General features: G+C 39.5%; 2 protein-coding genes across 4 annotated transcripts in view; both read left to right on the plus strand.

Annotated features, from left to right (window-relative positions):
• The window catches only part of col6a3 (collagen, type VI, alpha 3), an 83,214-nt gene extending 76,067 nt beyond the window's left edge, over positions 1–7,147 (plus strand). For 2 of the 3 annotated variants that reach the window (XM_058081275.2, XM_058081278.2), the window contains 8 exons: positions 1,156–1,857; positions 1,969–2,071; positions 2,146–2,201; positions 3,353–3,607; positions 3,689–3,763; positions 3,923–3,982; positions 5,119–5,304; positions 6,464–7,147. In XM_058081275.2, the coding sequence (XP_057937258.2) occupies positions 1,156–1,857; positions 1,969–2,071; positions 2,146–2,201; positions 3,353–3,607; positions 3,689–3,763; positions 3,923–3,982; positions 5,119–5,304; positions 6,464–6,507 (1,481 nt within the window). In that variant the 3' untranslated portion in view covers positions 6,508–7,147. The remainder of the gene's footprint in view (positions 1–1,155; positions 1,858–1,968; positions 2,072–2,145; positions 2,202–3,352; positions 3,608–3,688; positions 3,764–3,922; positions 3,983–5,118; positions 5,305–6,463) is intronic. The other variant, XM_058081276.2, reaches the window with a different exon arrangement.
• Positions 7,148–8,429: 1,282 nt separating this feature from the next.
• Positions 8,430–15,790, plus strand: part of lrrfip1a (leucine rich repeat (in FLII) interacting protein 1a) — a 29,308-nt gene continuing 21,947 nt past the window's right edge. The window contains exon 1 of the mRNA XM_078795432.1: positions 8,430–8,790. Coding sequence (XP_078651558.1) covers positions 8,692–8,790 — 99 coding nt within the window. The 5' untranslated portion in view covers positions 8,430–8,691. The remainder of the gene's footprint in view (positions 8,791–15,790) is intronic.

Raw genomic sequence — 15,790 nt, forward strand, 5'->3', positions numbered from 1 at the left:
TATTATTATTATTATTATTATTATTGTTATTATTGTTATGATTATGATTATTATTCCTTCCTTCCATCCTTCCTTCCATCATTCCTTCCTTCCATCATTCCTTCCTTCCTTCCTCCTTCCTTCCATCCTTCCTTCCTTCCTTCCTTACTTCCATCCTTCCCTCCTTCCTTACTTCCATCCTTACTTTCATCCTTCCTTCCTTCCTTCCTTCCTTCCATCCTTCCTTCCATCCTTCCTTCCTTCCATCCTTCCTTCCATCCTTCATTACTTCCATCTTTACTTCCTTCCTCCTTCCTTCCTTCCTTCCTTCCTTTCTTCCTTACTTCCATCCTTCCTTCCTTCCTTCCTTCCTTTCTTCCATCCTTCCTTCCTTCCTTACTTCCATCCTTACTTCCTTCCTTCCTTCCTTCATCCTTACTTCCATCCTTACTTCCATCCTTCCTTACTTCCTTCCTCCTTCCTTCCTTCCTTCCTTCCATCCTTCCTTCCATCTTTCCTTCCTTCCATCCTTCCTTGCATCCTTCCTTACTTCCATCTTTACTTCCTTCCTCTTTCCTTCCTTCATTCCTTCCTTCCTTTCTTCCTTACTTCCTTCCTTACTTCCTTCCTTACTTCCATCCTTACTTCCTTCCTCCTTCCTTCCTTCCTTCCTTCCTTCATCCTTACTTCCATCCTTCCTTACTTCCATCCTTCCTTCCTTCCTTCCTTCCTTCCTTCCTTGCTTTCTTTCTTTCTTTCTTTCTTTCTTTCTCTCTTTTTTCTTTCTTTCTTTCTTTCTTTCTTTACAGTGGACAGTGCCAGCCAGAAGTGTTTTTTTCAGAAGGAAGACTTGTGTATCTAAACCGGACTAATGTTTTCTGGGGTCACATTTGGGGTTTTGTAAAGCATCCGTTATTTACTTTACTGTAGCAATCCACTGGGATCCAATATTAGTTTAAAAGCCACAACACAGGGACCATTTAACTATTGAGCTCAGCATGGACATCGCCAAAAACATGTCTTTCTGTTACCGAGCGTAGCTTGGTGTAAATAAATTCCATCCATTTCATCATTGAATCTGTCATTGTATAAATCAACAAATATCTGTCATTGTATAAATCAACAAATATCTGTCATTGTATAAATCAACAAATATCTGTCATTGTTCCTTCCCAGACGTCTGCTCTCCAGACCAAATGTGTGATTATGTCCCCCCATCGACTGGTCGGGACAGGAGGTCTTTCACCACAGACGTGGATATCGACATGGCCTTTGTCGTGGACAGCTCAGAAACGACATATCCCACAGCCTTTACGGAAATAAAACGCTACATAGCACACATGGTGGAGCATCTTCAGGTGTCTTCCGATCCGACAACGTCCGCTCACCATGCCAGAGTATCGGTCATCCAACAAGCCCCGTATGAGTTCCTCCAAAACAACAGCAGCTCCCCCATCCATGTGGATATTGGTTTGACGGAGCACCACTCGGCTCAGGGGATTGTGAAGTTCTTACTGGAGAAGACCCCCCAGCTAGAAGGTGCTCGGTCATTGGCAGCAGCGATGGAATCAACAGTGGAGGAAATTTTTGAGAAAGCACCACTCCAACGCCCTCGGAAAGTCCTCATGCTCTTTGTGACAGGAAGTGTGGAAGAGGAGGAGGAAAGGCTCGTGCGTGTTGCTACCGAGGTCAAATGCAGAGGCTACTTTTTGGTCATTATGGGCGTCGGTGAGAAACTGAGCGCTGGGGACGCCCGTGTTTTGGCACGCATGGCCAGCGAACCATCAGATGTCTTCTTCAAGAGGCTGGACACCATCTCACACTTTTACGACAAACACATTCAGAATTTTGGCCAGCTGTTGCCCAAGTATATCAGCAGTAAGTTCAAGCTAGATGTTCGATTACTTATAATGACTCCGTTCACATTTGTGGTTGTTATACAAGTGATGAATCAGCATAACCATAGTGTGTTCATTGCTTTCGTTTCAGTCGAAAACGCTTTCTACATGTCTCCTGAAGTCTCCAAAAACTGCAAGTGGTTCCAGAGCGACCAACCCCTAAAAAACCCTTTTACTTTGTTACATCAAAAAGAGTATGTTTTTGTTTTTTGTTTCATGATTTGCAGTCCTGCATGTTTTCTCATCCATACTATGCTCTGATTTCTAGGAACCAGAAGAAACATCATGAACATCACCAAGTATCTCATCAAGTAAAGCACACAGGTGATGTTGATTATTATCAAAGGAATGAATGTAATTATTCAGTTTGTTTTTTTTATTTGATTAATGAGGAATGCTGAGATTCTCATTGGGAGTGACCAGGATGGATAGGATCAGGAACGATGTACTCCTAAATATGTAAACCCTGGTGTAAATATAAATGAAAAAAGCCTTTCCTGTGGATGTGGCGCTACCAGCATTAACAACTTATAGTAAATGAGAATTTTTTTAAGGAAAAAAATGCAAATGGGCAGGATTCCCTAAATTTTGTTATTTTTGAAAAAAAAAAAAACCCACAAAATTTTCAGGGTCAACGTCCCAAATGCTGAATTGTGAATATGCAGGGATCCTACAGCATAGTAAACCTTCTAAATAAAATGTTTTTAACATTATTAGACCACTCTCGCTCCTTTATAATCAACTTTAAACTCGGACAGGAAGTGACATCGAGGGTTCAGAGTTGAGTTTCAGCTTGACGTGGGTTTTTATTAGGCATTATTGTATGTGTTGTTTGGTCTAGAGTCAGTGCCACTGAGGAAAAGACAGGAAGCAGAACTGGCGGTAGCAAAGATGAGGAGGCCGAGGTTCTTATTGGGAGTGACCAGGATGGATAGGATCAGGAACGAGTACATCAGATGGACATTACATGTTAGAGACCTTGGAGATAAAGTCAGAAAAGGCCAGACTGAGATGGTTGGGACATGTCCAGAGGAGAGAGGTTTATGGATGTAGCGAAGGAGGACATGAGGGTAGTTGGTGTGAGGAAGACAGGGTTGGATGGAGGCGATTGATTTGCTCTGGCGACCCCACAACAAAAGTTTTTTTATTTTTGGGGGGGGTTCATTTTACTTTTCCAATGTGTCACTGGTATAATAAAGTATAGAAATATGTATATTACATGTCTTTAAGGACATCTCATTTACTCTAATACATTGGGTTAACTTAGTGGTGTCCAAACTGTGGCCCGGAGGCCATTTGTAGACCACAACATGTTTTTATTGACCTGCAGCACATTATAGACAAAAAAATAAGCAAAAACCTTGCATATGAGGCTCAAATGTTGACATTAATAATACAATAAAGTCATGGTTTTATACTTTTTGCTAAATAAAAAACACACAAAAAAAAATTCACACCATTTTTTACCACCATAGATGATCTTCACGTCTCCAACATCACCTCAAGCAGTCTGAAATTACGTTGGAACAACCCGGAACCCAAACACGTTGTCTACTTTGAAGTGGTGGTGACCCGACTGCGTGACAATGCACTGGTGTTGAAGACCAACGTGTCGGGTGTAGAGCTTTCCGTGGACCACTTGGAAAGTGCTCAGACATATCACGCTGTGGTCACGGCCCACGGTGCAGATGGTTATGTGATTTCCACTCACAAAGGCATTATCACTACGAGTAGGTTGGATTTAAGACAGAATAGATTGTGGAAGTAAAACAATTTAATTAAAGCTTCACAAATACATGTGTCTTTGGCAGAGGCAGCAGAGCATGGAACCATCAACCAGAAGACCAGTCCAGTAAATACCACACCACTGGACAAACCAGAGACTGGTGAGTATCTTTGCATGTTAATAAGTACATGCTTTGGCAGTGATATACAGTAATACTTAGTTTGTCATTGTTAATTGGTGTCATACTATTGTGTATGTCTATACATAAGTATACAGTAAGTATACATTTATGTATTTCTTAAAATATCTGTCATAACAGTGCCAGAGCCTCAGTCTGAGGTCCAGCAGGTTGAGAAAGTGGAGAGCCGCCCGGCTAAAAGTAAGTTCTAAGACACGCTCACCTTCATTTTTCATTCATTTTTCATTAACACGCATTCGAGTGGTTAGCACGCAGACCTCACAGCTAGGAGACCAGGGTTCAATTCCACCCTCGGTCATCTCTGTGTGGAGTTTGCATGTTCTCCCCGTGCATGCGTGGGTTTTCTCCGGGTACTCCGGTTTCCTCCCACATTCCAAAAACATGCTAGGTTAATTGGTGACTCCAAATTGTCCATAGGTATGAATGTGAGTGTGAATGGTTGTTTGTCTATATGTGCCCTGTGATTGGCTGGCAACCAGTCCAGGGTGTACCCCGCTCCAGGATAGGCTCCAGCGACCCTCGTGAGGATAAAGGGTAGAAAATGAATGAATGAATGAATTGCGTGGAGTTAATGGGGGCGTCACAATACACTGAGCTCACAACACGAGACAGTACACGATATTGGGAGAACGAAAGTTGACAATGGAACTACAGTTCTCATGATACTTAGAGTGTAGAACCAGGAAATCGTGAATTTCTGAAATACTGTGGACACCATTATCACATGTTTTGATAGAAGGCATATGCAGCGATCATGTAACTTTCATCAAACCCAAACTCATAGGCTGGAGCCTATCCCAGCTGTCTTCGGGCGAGAGGCGGGGTACACCCTGGACTGGTGGCCAGCCAATCACAGGGCACATATAGACAAACAACCATTCACACTCACATTCATACCTATGGACAATTTGGAGTCGCTAATTAACCTAGCATGTTTTTGGAATGTGGGAGGAAACCGGAGTACCCGGGAAAAAAAAACCCCACGCATGCACGGGGAGAACATGCAAACTCCACACAGAGATGGCCGAGCAAACCCAAACTCCAATGGAAAAAAACAGTCACTCGTCACAAAACCAGTGAATGTGGCAACACTCCATGCAAGTAGGATTGCAAGGTTTATAGTGTGTGCAAAGTTCCACTCCTGCCATAGTTCAGTCTGACAGACCTCCAGCATAAAGCATAAAAGACTGTATTTATAACCTTGGTTTGAACCGCGAAAGTGCCAGGGACGACTCTACTCATTTTTTTAAACCAATGACAGCAGCCACTCTACCTTAACATCACAAATCCTGAATATAATTTTGTTTACTTTCCAGCATCCTCTACAGATGTGGACATCTGTACGCTTCCCAAAGAGGAAGGAACATGTGCCAAGTTTGTCCTGAAGTGGCACTACGATGCTCCCAGCAAGAGCTGCGCACGCTTCTGGTATGGAGGCTGTGGAGGAAACCAGAATCGCTTCGACACGCATGAACAGTGTATGAGGGCTTGTGGAAATGCAGGTACGTGATGTCTTCCAAGGGGACTCCAGCTAGAATGTTAGCATGGTTGGCCTACTGTTACTTTTCTCAAACATAAATACGGGTTTTCTCAAACAAGATGACAGATGAGACTGTGGACAGAGAGTAAAACAAGTATTTAGCATCCCATCAGACTGCTCTGATTCCTGAAAAACCTGGGCACATATAGACAAACAACCATTCACACTCACATTCATACCTATGGACAATTTGGAGTCGCCAATTAACCTAGCATGTTTTTGGAATGTGGGAGGAAACCGGAGTACCCGGAGAAAACCCACGCATGCACGGGGAGAACATGCAAACTCCACACAGAGATGGCCGAGGGGGGATGGAACGCGGTTCTCCCAGCTGTGTGGCCCACTCGACCACCGTGCAGCCTAGTAAATGTAGAGTTTGTATTAATTTATCAATTGTAATATATATTGGTTTATATTATTATACATAAATACTTATAAAATATGTAAAATATAAATTATATTAATATTATAAATTATTGATATTATATAATTATTTTTATACATAATTATTATTATTTTATCATGTATTCATTTATTTATGCATTATTTATTTTATACTTGTATTTTTAATAACAATAAATTATTAAATATTTTACATTTTTCTTTTAAATTATAAATAATAAAAAATATATTATATATATTATTATATATAATACATATATATTATGTTATATAATATTATATATAATTATTTTATTATGTATTCATTTATTTATGCATTATTTATACTTTATTATTATCATTATTTATTTTATACTTGTATTTTTTATAACAATAAATTATTAAATATTTCCAAATTTTCTTTTAAATTTATATCTTTAAATTATTATTAAAAAAATACATGAATAATTTTATGTATTAATTATTAATGATTTTTTGGGGTATATTTTAGCCAATCTTTATCTATGACACTTATCCTCACCAGGGTCTCGGGGGTGCTGGAGCCTATGCTTACAGTATGTGTATATACAGTATGTATCTATCTGTGTACATTATACATTTGTCCAGGCTATAGGGCCACCCTGATGTATTTCTGTACTGTACATGTGTGAAGGTACACAAGCTTTGTGTATTTTTGCAATATGATTCCCTTCTGATGAAAGAACCTTTTGCATTCTCAGCAGTCGCCATCAAGCAAGGAGTCATGGCCTCAATAAGCACATAGGAGACGCGGAGCCCGCATGGCCAGTCTTTTTGTTTGGAGGAGACTCATCCACACTGGTCATACTGTAAGAATAGAGGCTGCACTGGATTCCACACTAATGGACTTGACCCCAAATATCTTGAACTGCTTTCTTTTTTGTTTTGTTACCAATGAAAGCAACACAATTTGTTGCATGACTTGTTTTCATCTACTGGTGCTACATAACGTGTTTGTTTTGCACATGGATGAATTTGGTGCATTCGGTTTTGTACAGTAAAGTCATCTGACACGTCTTCACAATGCACATTTATAGTTAAGCAAGCGCTAAATATATTTGGAACTTGCATTAATGAGTTCACCAAGCTTTCTATCTTTTTGTGTTGTACATGCCCCATTCACAAATTGTTTTATTGAATGCCATTGATCCTTTTATAATCATTTCTTATAGTCACCAAGCCCACACAACAGTTTACACAAGTCTTGTATTACATTGTCCTTAATTGCTTGAATGCAAATACATTAAGTTCTCCATCCACTGCCTCAAACGTCCATCTAAGAAAATGAAGCAAGATCGAATGTATTTGTTGTTTTTTTTGTTGTTGTTTCATTTGGATATACTGAAACTTTATAGAACACAAAATAAAACAGACTTTCTAATAAACATTTACAACTTCTGTGCCTTGAAATCCGCACTTTTGCATGTTTGTTCCATAGAACAACGTATGAATGGAGTGAGCCCTTTTGTCAGCAATACAGTCTCTATGTCTCAGTGGGTGAAAGCGAGGCCGCTAGCATTGTACTTTTCTTTAATTAACTTTTCTTTGGTAATACTGTAATTTAGTAATATTGTCTGGTCTCGTGACACCCCTATTTATAATAGCTGCTAATTTATTAAGTTTATGTATTGCACTTTCCATGAAAATATTTCATTCCTGAAAACACACAGAGGCGCTAACTGATCTGGGTGACATCCCGAGTTACGAATGTCCCTACGGTACATTAATAACTACAAAACAATAAATTAAAAACATTATTCATTAACCTTGTATACCAGAGAATTACTTTTCCCTGAAGCATTGCACTTACACATAATGAACACTTGATGGCGACATTACCTACATAATGACCTTGTAGGGAACTTGTTACATCTATCTATGTAACATTTACATCTTTAAAAACATGTTAATATAAATATTAATACAATATTAATTATAGATTAAAAATATGCACATCAGTAAACATTAGAATTAGTTGTAGAAAAACACTGATTGCTTTAAAAATGCAGACAAAATTATGTATTTTAAAATACATCAAAATAAATATTAATGGTTAAATATTACAGGTTCCTTGAAAATACTGTATGTAAAAAAATATATTATATATATTTATATATAACAATTATATTAAATAATAATATATAACATATTTTAACGTGTTTATTTTTATAAATATATATGTGATACTGTTAATCTAGGAATAAATTTAAAAATAACTTTGTTTAACAAATACACACATTGAAAAATATGGGATATAGTTAATGCAGGAGTGAATTCGGAATATAATCTAATAACAATAAAAGTCATCTGTAGTCATTAGATATGAGGTAGAAGTCGTCGGTGTAGTGCAATTGAACTAAACAAACATGCTGACTTACACGTAAAGTGTACCGTTTGCACGGAAGTCGTATATTATTGTTTCCGTTGCATGAAATGTTTAAATTGCTGCATGTTCCTAAGGTAGCATGTCCTCCATGCCGTCACGCCGAGGAGAGGTAAATACATTTGTTTGTCCGCATCAACACATTAATGTTAATTGTGACGAAACTGCTTTTACAAATCTTTGTTTTTATTGTAATGACACTATTGAACTCAATGCAATGTGGTACAAGAGTTTGTTTTTTTTTAAACCACATTGTGTGCGCGAGTCGGGGCGCGTGCGCGCTGCGACCGAACACAGGAAGAAGACGGATGTGTGACGACATGAAAAACTGACTGCATGACTTTTAACTGTGCTCCATGACTACACAGCGGGGCTACACCGCATCGACTTCACTCCGGGACGATGTGTGACTGAAGTTACGTTTCCTTTCACGTCTTTTACGTTGACGTGTTAGCCGCCGTCGTGCCGCTCGGTTCTGAGGATACTTGTGGTGTCATCGTTGGAGCGAAGTGAACTTTTAAAAGTGTTGGACACGTCCCGTCCAACATGTCCAACATGGGCAGCCAGGGCACAGGACGGAAACGAAGCAGCAACAAAGACAGAAGTACAGCAGAGGACGATGCTTTAAATCTTATAGCTAAAGAGGTGAGTCAGTTAGTCCACTCTTTTTTTTAAACATACGTATAGAAATCATAAAACAGTATATCTCGAGTCATTTTGTATCATAGCTTACATGAATATTACTATATACTGTATCAATGTGAACAACAACCTATGATATCACATCTATATCATAGAGAACAATAACCTATGTTATATGTGAACATGTGAACAACCTACGGTATTGTATCACTTTATGGATATCAATAAAGATTTGATACAATATGTATATCCATCCATACATACACTTTTTATGCTGCTTATCTTCACTGGGGTCGTGTGTATGCTGGAGGCTATCCCAGCTGTCTTACACCCTGGACTGGTCGCCAGCCAATCACAGGGCACATATAGACAAACAACCATTCACACTCACATTCATACCTATGGACAATTTGGAGTCACCAATTAACCTAGCGTGTTTTTGGAATGTGGGAGGAAACCGGAGCACCCGGAACGTAAACTCCACACAGAGACTCGAACCCATGTGTAGCCGACATGCTAACCGTATATCCCATCCATTCGTTTTCTATGTCGCTTATCCTCACTAGGGTCACCGGGTATGCTGGAGCCTATCCCAGCTGTCTTCGGGCGAGAGGCGGGGTACACCCTGGACTGGTGGCCAGCCAATCACAGGGCACATATAGACAAACAACCATTCACACTCACATTCATACCTATGGACAATTTGGAGTCTCTAATAAATGTTTTTGTTTGTTTTTGGAATATGGGAGGAAACCGGAGTACCCGGAGAAAACCCATTCTGAACATACAAACTCCACACAGAGATTCAAACCCATGTGTGGCCGACATGCTAACCGCATATTCCATCCATCCGTTTTCTATGTATATCAAACTGATCAACCAGAAAAATAACAAGTCATTAGTAGGACTACATTGTGATATGTTTACATTTACTGGTAAACACATTTATAATGTTAACACTTACTTCCATGCAGATTATTATGATTATAAGAAGTGTCACTTAAATGCTCTGTGTTTAATAACCTGCCAGATATGAAAAGAACAAATATTCCTCTTGTAAACAATACACGTTCAATCTTGCACAACTGGCTGGATTACCACATGAACTGCAAACAGTGGGAGAGGTTTACACTGTATTGTCATCACTTTAATATAGTAGAAATTGTTTGATATACCTTATATAAATACTACCATAGCTGAAAACAAAAATATCCTCTTTCATTCAAAAAAAAAAACAAAACGTTTATGATGTTTCCTGGTTTGTACTCATGTAGAAGCGGGTCACAGCAGAGTGATATGTTGTTTCATGTTTGAGTCTCCAAAAGTGTCCAGTAATACCAGGCAAAGTTGTTCATTGTTTTCATGAGTCACTAAACCAGCAACACTAAATCCCCTCCTGCTTTGTTTTCTAATTATAATTCTCTAGCAAACCAGGTGCTTATGAGATGTGTTAAGAATCAGAATATAATGTACGGTGCTGTAGCAACAAGCTATACGGACACCAACTGGGATGTACTGGGAGACAAATCTTAAAAAAAAAAAAAAAAAAAGCAAAGGTAGCACCAAATGTATCTGTGGGGGTCTAAATTTATTTGTGGCGGGCCGTTAGATGAATGTATGGAAAACAATGCATCCACAAGCAATAAGAAGGTGTTGCACTACAGGATATCTAACATTTGTTTCCTCCTCCCCCTACAAAAGTAAACCTTTATCGCCTCCGTTCCACGTCATGCTAGACCCAAACAAATCCCACAATTCTTTGCCATCCGAGTAGTCGGCATGCTTCATATGCTGCATATCTCTCAAAATGTTTCGCATAATTTACTATATTGTGTTAATTATTATATATTCTTTGCATGGAAACAGTAGTGACAGTCTACTTCTGTTTTGTCACAGTCAATATTTGTTCTGCTCAGGCTGTGAAAAGTGAAAATATGCCTTTAATATGCCTGTTAAAATATAGTTTGTAGAACAGACGCATACTATTTTTTAATTCTGTGTTCATGGTAAATTTAACCCACTAGGATTGACGAGCATCATTGGCCAGACATTTATTCAGTTGCTGTAGCACCGTGGTGAGCTGGAGTCTACCCCAGCTGACTTTGGGTAAGAGGTGGGGTCACCAGAGAATAAACTGACACATTTCAGCATTGAAACATTTGCACCTATGGACAATTTACACTATAAAATTACCATAATATTCATTTTAATTCTGTTTATAGCAGCTAATACCATGAGACCAGCGATAAAACCCTGTAAAGTTTGAACATCTGTTTGTGCTTTACTGTTTATGCTGCTGTATGCTAACTTGAGCTTTTACATTACCCTTGCTGGTAACTGTTAACTCTCAGACCTCAGTTTGTTTCCGTCATCAGCAGAGGTTCGGGGTGCGTTTATAGATCTGACACACTTTGAGAAGAAGCAAGTGTTTTGTGGGTGAATGAATCCTCATTCTTGGCATCGCAGTTTAGCGTACTTTTGTTTTGTTTTTTTTTAATCCTGGTGAGCAAGGCTGTGTCTTTAAGTAGCAGAGCAGTCGATGGTTGTGGTACAACCACCCTGATGAGTTGGCCTGTTCTGCTAAAGAGTTTAAAAATAGTACCCTGACACATCAGCTGTTGCTGCACCCTAGTTTTAGATGAGGTCTGTCTGTAGGGGGATGGTGGTGGAAAGCTACCACTTGCTCGAAAACGTTAAGGTCTCACAATGCTAACCCTAGAGAAACTTTTAGTCATGTAAAACCGACTGTTGAAGACCACACAGCCCATTGACCCGTTGTTGCGTTACCTCAGTGAAACAATGAAAACTAAAACAATGTTGTTTGATGACCCTGCACCAGAGGTGGGAGAAAGTCCGTGATTTGTCTTTAATTCCAAGTCTCGAGTCAAGTCCCAAGTAAAGGCTTGCAAGTAGCACGTTATAATTTAATACGACATTTTAAGAACAAATAGTTGACATAGTATGATGAGTTTTCGAGGCTCATGGTGCAGCATCAGTCAAACAGCAGCAGTTCCCATCTGGCAGTTCCAGTGTGGACCTTTTTGTTTTGCAATCCACCCTCCAAAAAAATCCCAAGAATTTTCCCGTGTGGACAGGCCCTAATAGTAAAGGTTCCTGACCCCTTTCCTATGCAGTTGAACCTCAGTTAGCGTGTGTTTTGGTTTACGTCGAACATTTATTCTTGGTTTACATTTTAGGAGTGAAATACTCGTCAGTCACTTAATAATTTAGTATACTTTTTCCACTTTTCTGACCTATAAATGTTGTTAGTATGTTGTATTCTTGTGTTAAACGATGCCAAAGTTTCCGATAATGAGGTTTGTGTATTAAGAAGTGAGCCCTGAAAGAAGTTTGGGATGGCTCAAAACACTCGGTTTCAAAAGGCGTGGTAAAACTGGCCCTTTGTGATGTCACAGAGGGGCGGACTTCCTTATATGGTTCATAGTTAGGAAGCACTGTGGGCGTGTGAGCAATCACAGCAAAGTGTGCTTACCCGGAAGTGTTTTCTGTGTGGGTTATTGTGTGTTTTTTTTTAATGTGGGTCGAAAAATTAGCATACTCGGCCCCCTTTAAACAAGAGAGAAATGTGACAAAACGTTATTGCCATTCTAGAAAAGTGTATAAAAAGTGTCATGTGAAGGGTTTTGCAGCCAGATGCATGTGTGCAAAACTAACCTGAAGCCAAACACTGTTGTGTCAAATATTTAGTTTTATATGAAGCCATTGTCATTTTTAGTTGGCTTGCTAACATCTGAGTAGCAGGCTCTGCTGCTTTACTTTGAGAAAACAATTAAAGCAGGGATTAAAATACCAGGCAGCTCTGTGAGGCGTTTAAGACTGTGAAGTAGCTTAGTCTTGATGATGAACAGCGGGGGGGAAAAAAAAACGATGTCCTTTTGCAGTTCCATCTTAAGTTAATCATTATAGAAGGAATAACCAAAGCATGCAGTGATGTGCACTAGAGCCTGACTGATGGCATTTTTGGGATTGGGGGCTGGAAATAGACGATATCCGCTATATCGGCCGATATATCAAGTAAGAGCATTGATATACATCGGATATACTCTACGGTGTACATGAACAGAGATTCTTATAATACCCAAAATATGATTGAACACAAAGAAGCAGAAGACTATTTTAATTGAGGAAGTTTAGGAAGGAAGTTTAATTAGTAACACATGCATCTTTGTCATTTACTTTTCTAGTGTTTTTTGCTAGAATCCTGGCTGACTTGCACACTGCAGATGTTGCATCGACCGTTTTTTGTGAATTGGCTCCACACCATCCACACCGTAATCTTTCCCTCTGCCTGTGAAATTGACCATTTTTAAAATAAACACAAGTGGCAATTTGGCTAATAAAGTGAAATGTATGACAGTTGCATCTACCTAATGCAACATTAAAGGACTTATAATATAATAAAAAGAAGTTACTGTAATATATCAAGCATTCACTGTTATTGATTAATCTATGACACGTCATAAAAGTCCATCCAATTAATCTGTCTGTCTCTAATGTACACAGTAAGCAATAGTCATTTTCGCATATAAAAATAGTTAGGTTTATGTACACCATACTATACCAATCTCTTATTAATTTATTGATTATGGTTAAGTACCGCACGTGTAATCAAGGCTGCATGTGCTTGATTGTTTTCCACAAAGGCGGAAATCCGAGCTTTGGCACAAATACTCCAAAGACTGTGCCATGTACTTGAAGCCCACACAGTTGCTGATTTATTTCCTTACTTTTCCTGCGCCTCCCACGACCATTTGTCCTTAGAAGGAAGTGGGCCATTTTGTGTGCATTTCCTCCTGATGACATCATCTCGTGCACAAACCAGTCAGATTGTTATCACAAATGGTTTCCTGTTTATTTGCCCAACCAAGGTGTCAACGCCATAGCGAAGTGGTGACGGCCGTGGCAATGCAACCAGCAAACTGGCAGAACAAAGTCAACAGATAGCAGACCTGTTTACAATACATTTGCAGCAAGTTGATTGATTTGTTGGGCTAATACTCAACATTTAGTACCCTGGGGTACTCACTGGAAGATCTAAACACAGATTGTCAAAAGTACAAGTTCTTTTTGGTTGGCTCGATGAAACTAATGTTTGACCAATCACAAACATAAACATGATGCAACTCACCTTGGAAGCCTCACAGTATAGTAGTAGATAGTATTTTGATATTTTTAAAAAAAGATTAAAGACACACCTTTTTAATCAGGCTTTTGACTAATATTTTTAAACTTTTCTTATGTTTTTATCTTTTTAGTCCTATTTTATGCTTTTAGTCTTTAGCTTTTAACTCCAGTATTTCCTCAAGGGGGGTCCTCCACACTGGGGGCTGTGTCGGGTCCGCTGAGGGGGTGCCATCCTTGGGTCCCTTCGGCCCGGCCGGCTGGGGGTTCCTCCCTTTAATGTTGGGGTCCGCCCATCTGTCGGAGTCGGGGTCCTCCCAGTGTGGACGGCCCCAAAGGTGGCGTTTCCTTGATCCTCAGTGCCATGCCATGTCTCCCTACTGTGTGTGATTGTGTGTGTGTTTGTGTGTGTGTCTAGTATAGTGGGTGGGAGGGAGGGGCTTTCTTAGTATTTGTTTTTCCTTTTAATTGTGGTAATTGTTTTTAAAGCACTTTGTGTTGCATGTCTTTACAGGAAAAGTGCTCTACAAATAAAGTTGATTTGATAGTAGATAAAAAACAGACAAAAATAGCCTTGTTATTTTGACAGTAAATGTAAACAGTCTACACAAATCCTTCCATCCACTGACCACTTTCATCATTTTCATCAGGTGCGCCATTTTCCACATATTGACCGTAAACCCGGTTAGCTTGGCTGTTTTAGACACACCACGATACCAAAACAACTCTGAACTTTGAACCTCACTTGACCCAATAGACAACTGTTTATCCTGTCTGCTGGGGCACAATAGCCAATTAACCTCCGTGCATGAAAAAGTACCAGCCCCTCTTCTAACGTTACGTAACTCAGTCCAGTTCCATCCAATCTTAATGATGAATGACACTTAGAAGAGCTAATGTAATTGGAAATAAAGAGATTTGCTAGAAGATGGTGGACTTTTGTTGTGAAAGTAAGGAACTCACTGCATAATAGAACAACGAAAAATGCGAACAGTGCATCAGTGTTGCATCAAAGTCTTTATTAACCTTTTTTAAGTGTTATTAACAATCATGACAAAATGGTCTTGAGAAGAGAGTGTCAGGATTCCATGGAGCGGGCCAAGGGTTTCATTCATTCAGTTTTGGCCTCTCTGATTTATCTCCAAGGCCTCTAAAATGTAATGTCCATCTGATGTACTCGTTCCTGATCCTATCCATCCTGGTCACTCCCAATGAGAACCTCAGCAGCATCCTCATTCATTCATTCATTCATTTTCTACCGCTTATCCTCACAAGGGTCGCGGGGCGTACTGGAGCCTATCCCAGCTGTCTTCGGGCGAGAGGCGGGGTACACCCTCGACTGGTCGCCAGCCAATCACAGGGCGCCAAGGTTTTCCATATGTAAAACTTTAGCAACCCCAAAAACCTGTTTACGTTCCAAAAACTACAACACATTTATGGTTCTGCTGCTGGTGTTTGAATTCTTCTAAAAAAATAAATCTTTGTATTTATGTTTTCTTGTTGCTTGGTCATGCAGACTGACATTGAGGAAATGCATTAGTGTAATAAAAGGAGGGGTTGCTGTAACCCTGCCGAGAGGCAAACAAGCTGTAGTTACAGTCTACCGCAATGCTAAAGGAAGGAAATGCTTACAAATTCTCTGCAGCGCACAGCCACAGTTTATGGTCTGAGAGATCCTTTTAAGGAAAAGGCCCCTTCTGTAGATTAATTGCTGAGTGGAGCAATGATTTGGATGTTCTCAAATAAATACATTACTATAAATACTGTGTATCTGAAAATACAACAACTTTGCAAATACATTACATCATCCGTTCTTGGTCTTTTGAGAGGAATTATTCTTCCCGTGTTACATTTACTTCCA

The sequence above is a fragment of the Doryrhamphus excisus genome, linkage group LG12 (genome assembly GCF_037039965.1).
Source record: "Doryrhamphus excisus strain RoL-2023G ecotype Guam linkage group LG12, RoL_Dexc_Guam_v1.1, whole genome shotgun sequence".
NCBI classification, from domain to species: Eukaryota; Metazoa; Chordata; class Actinopteri; order Syngnathiformes; family Syngnathidae; genus Doryrhamphus; species Doryrhamphus excisus.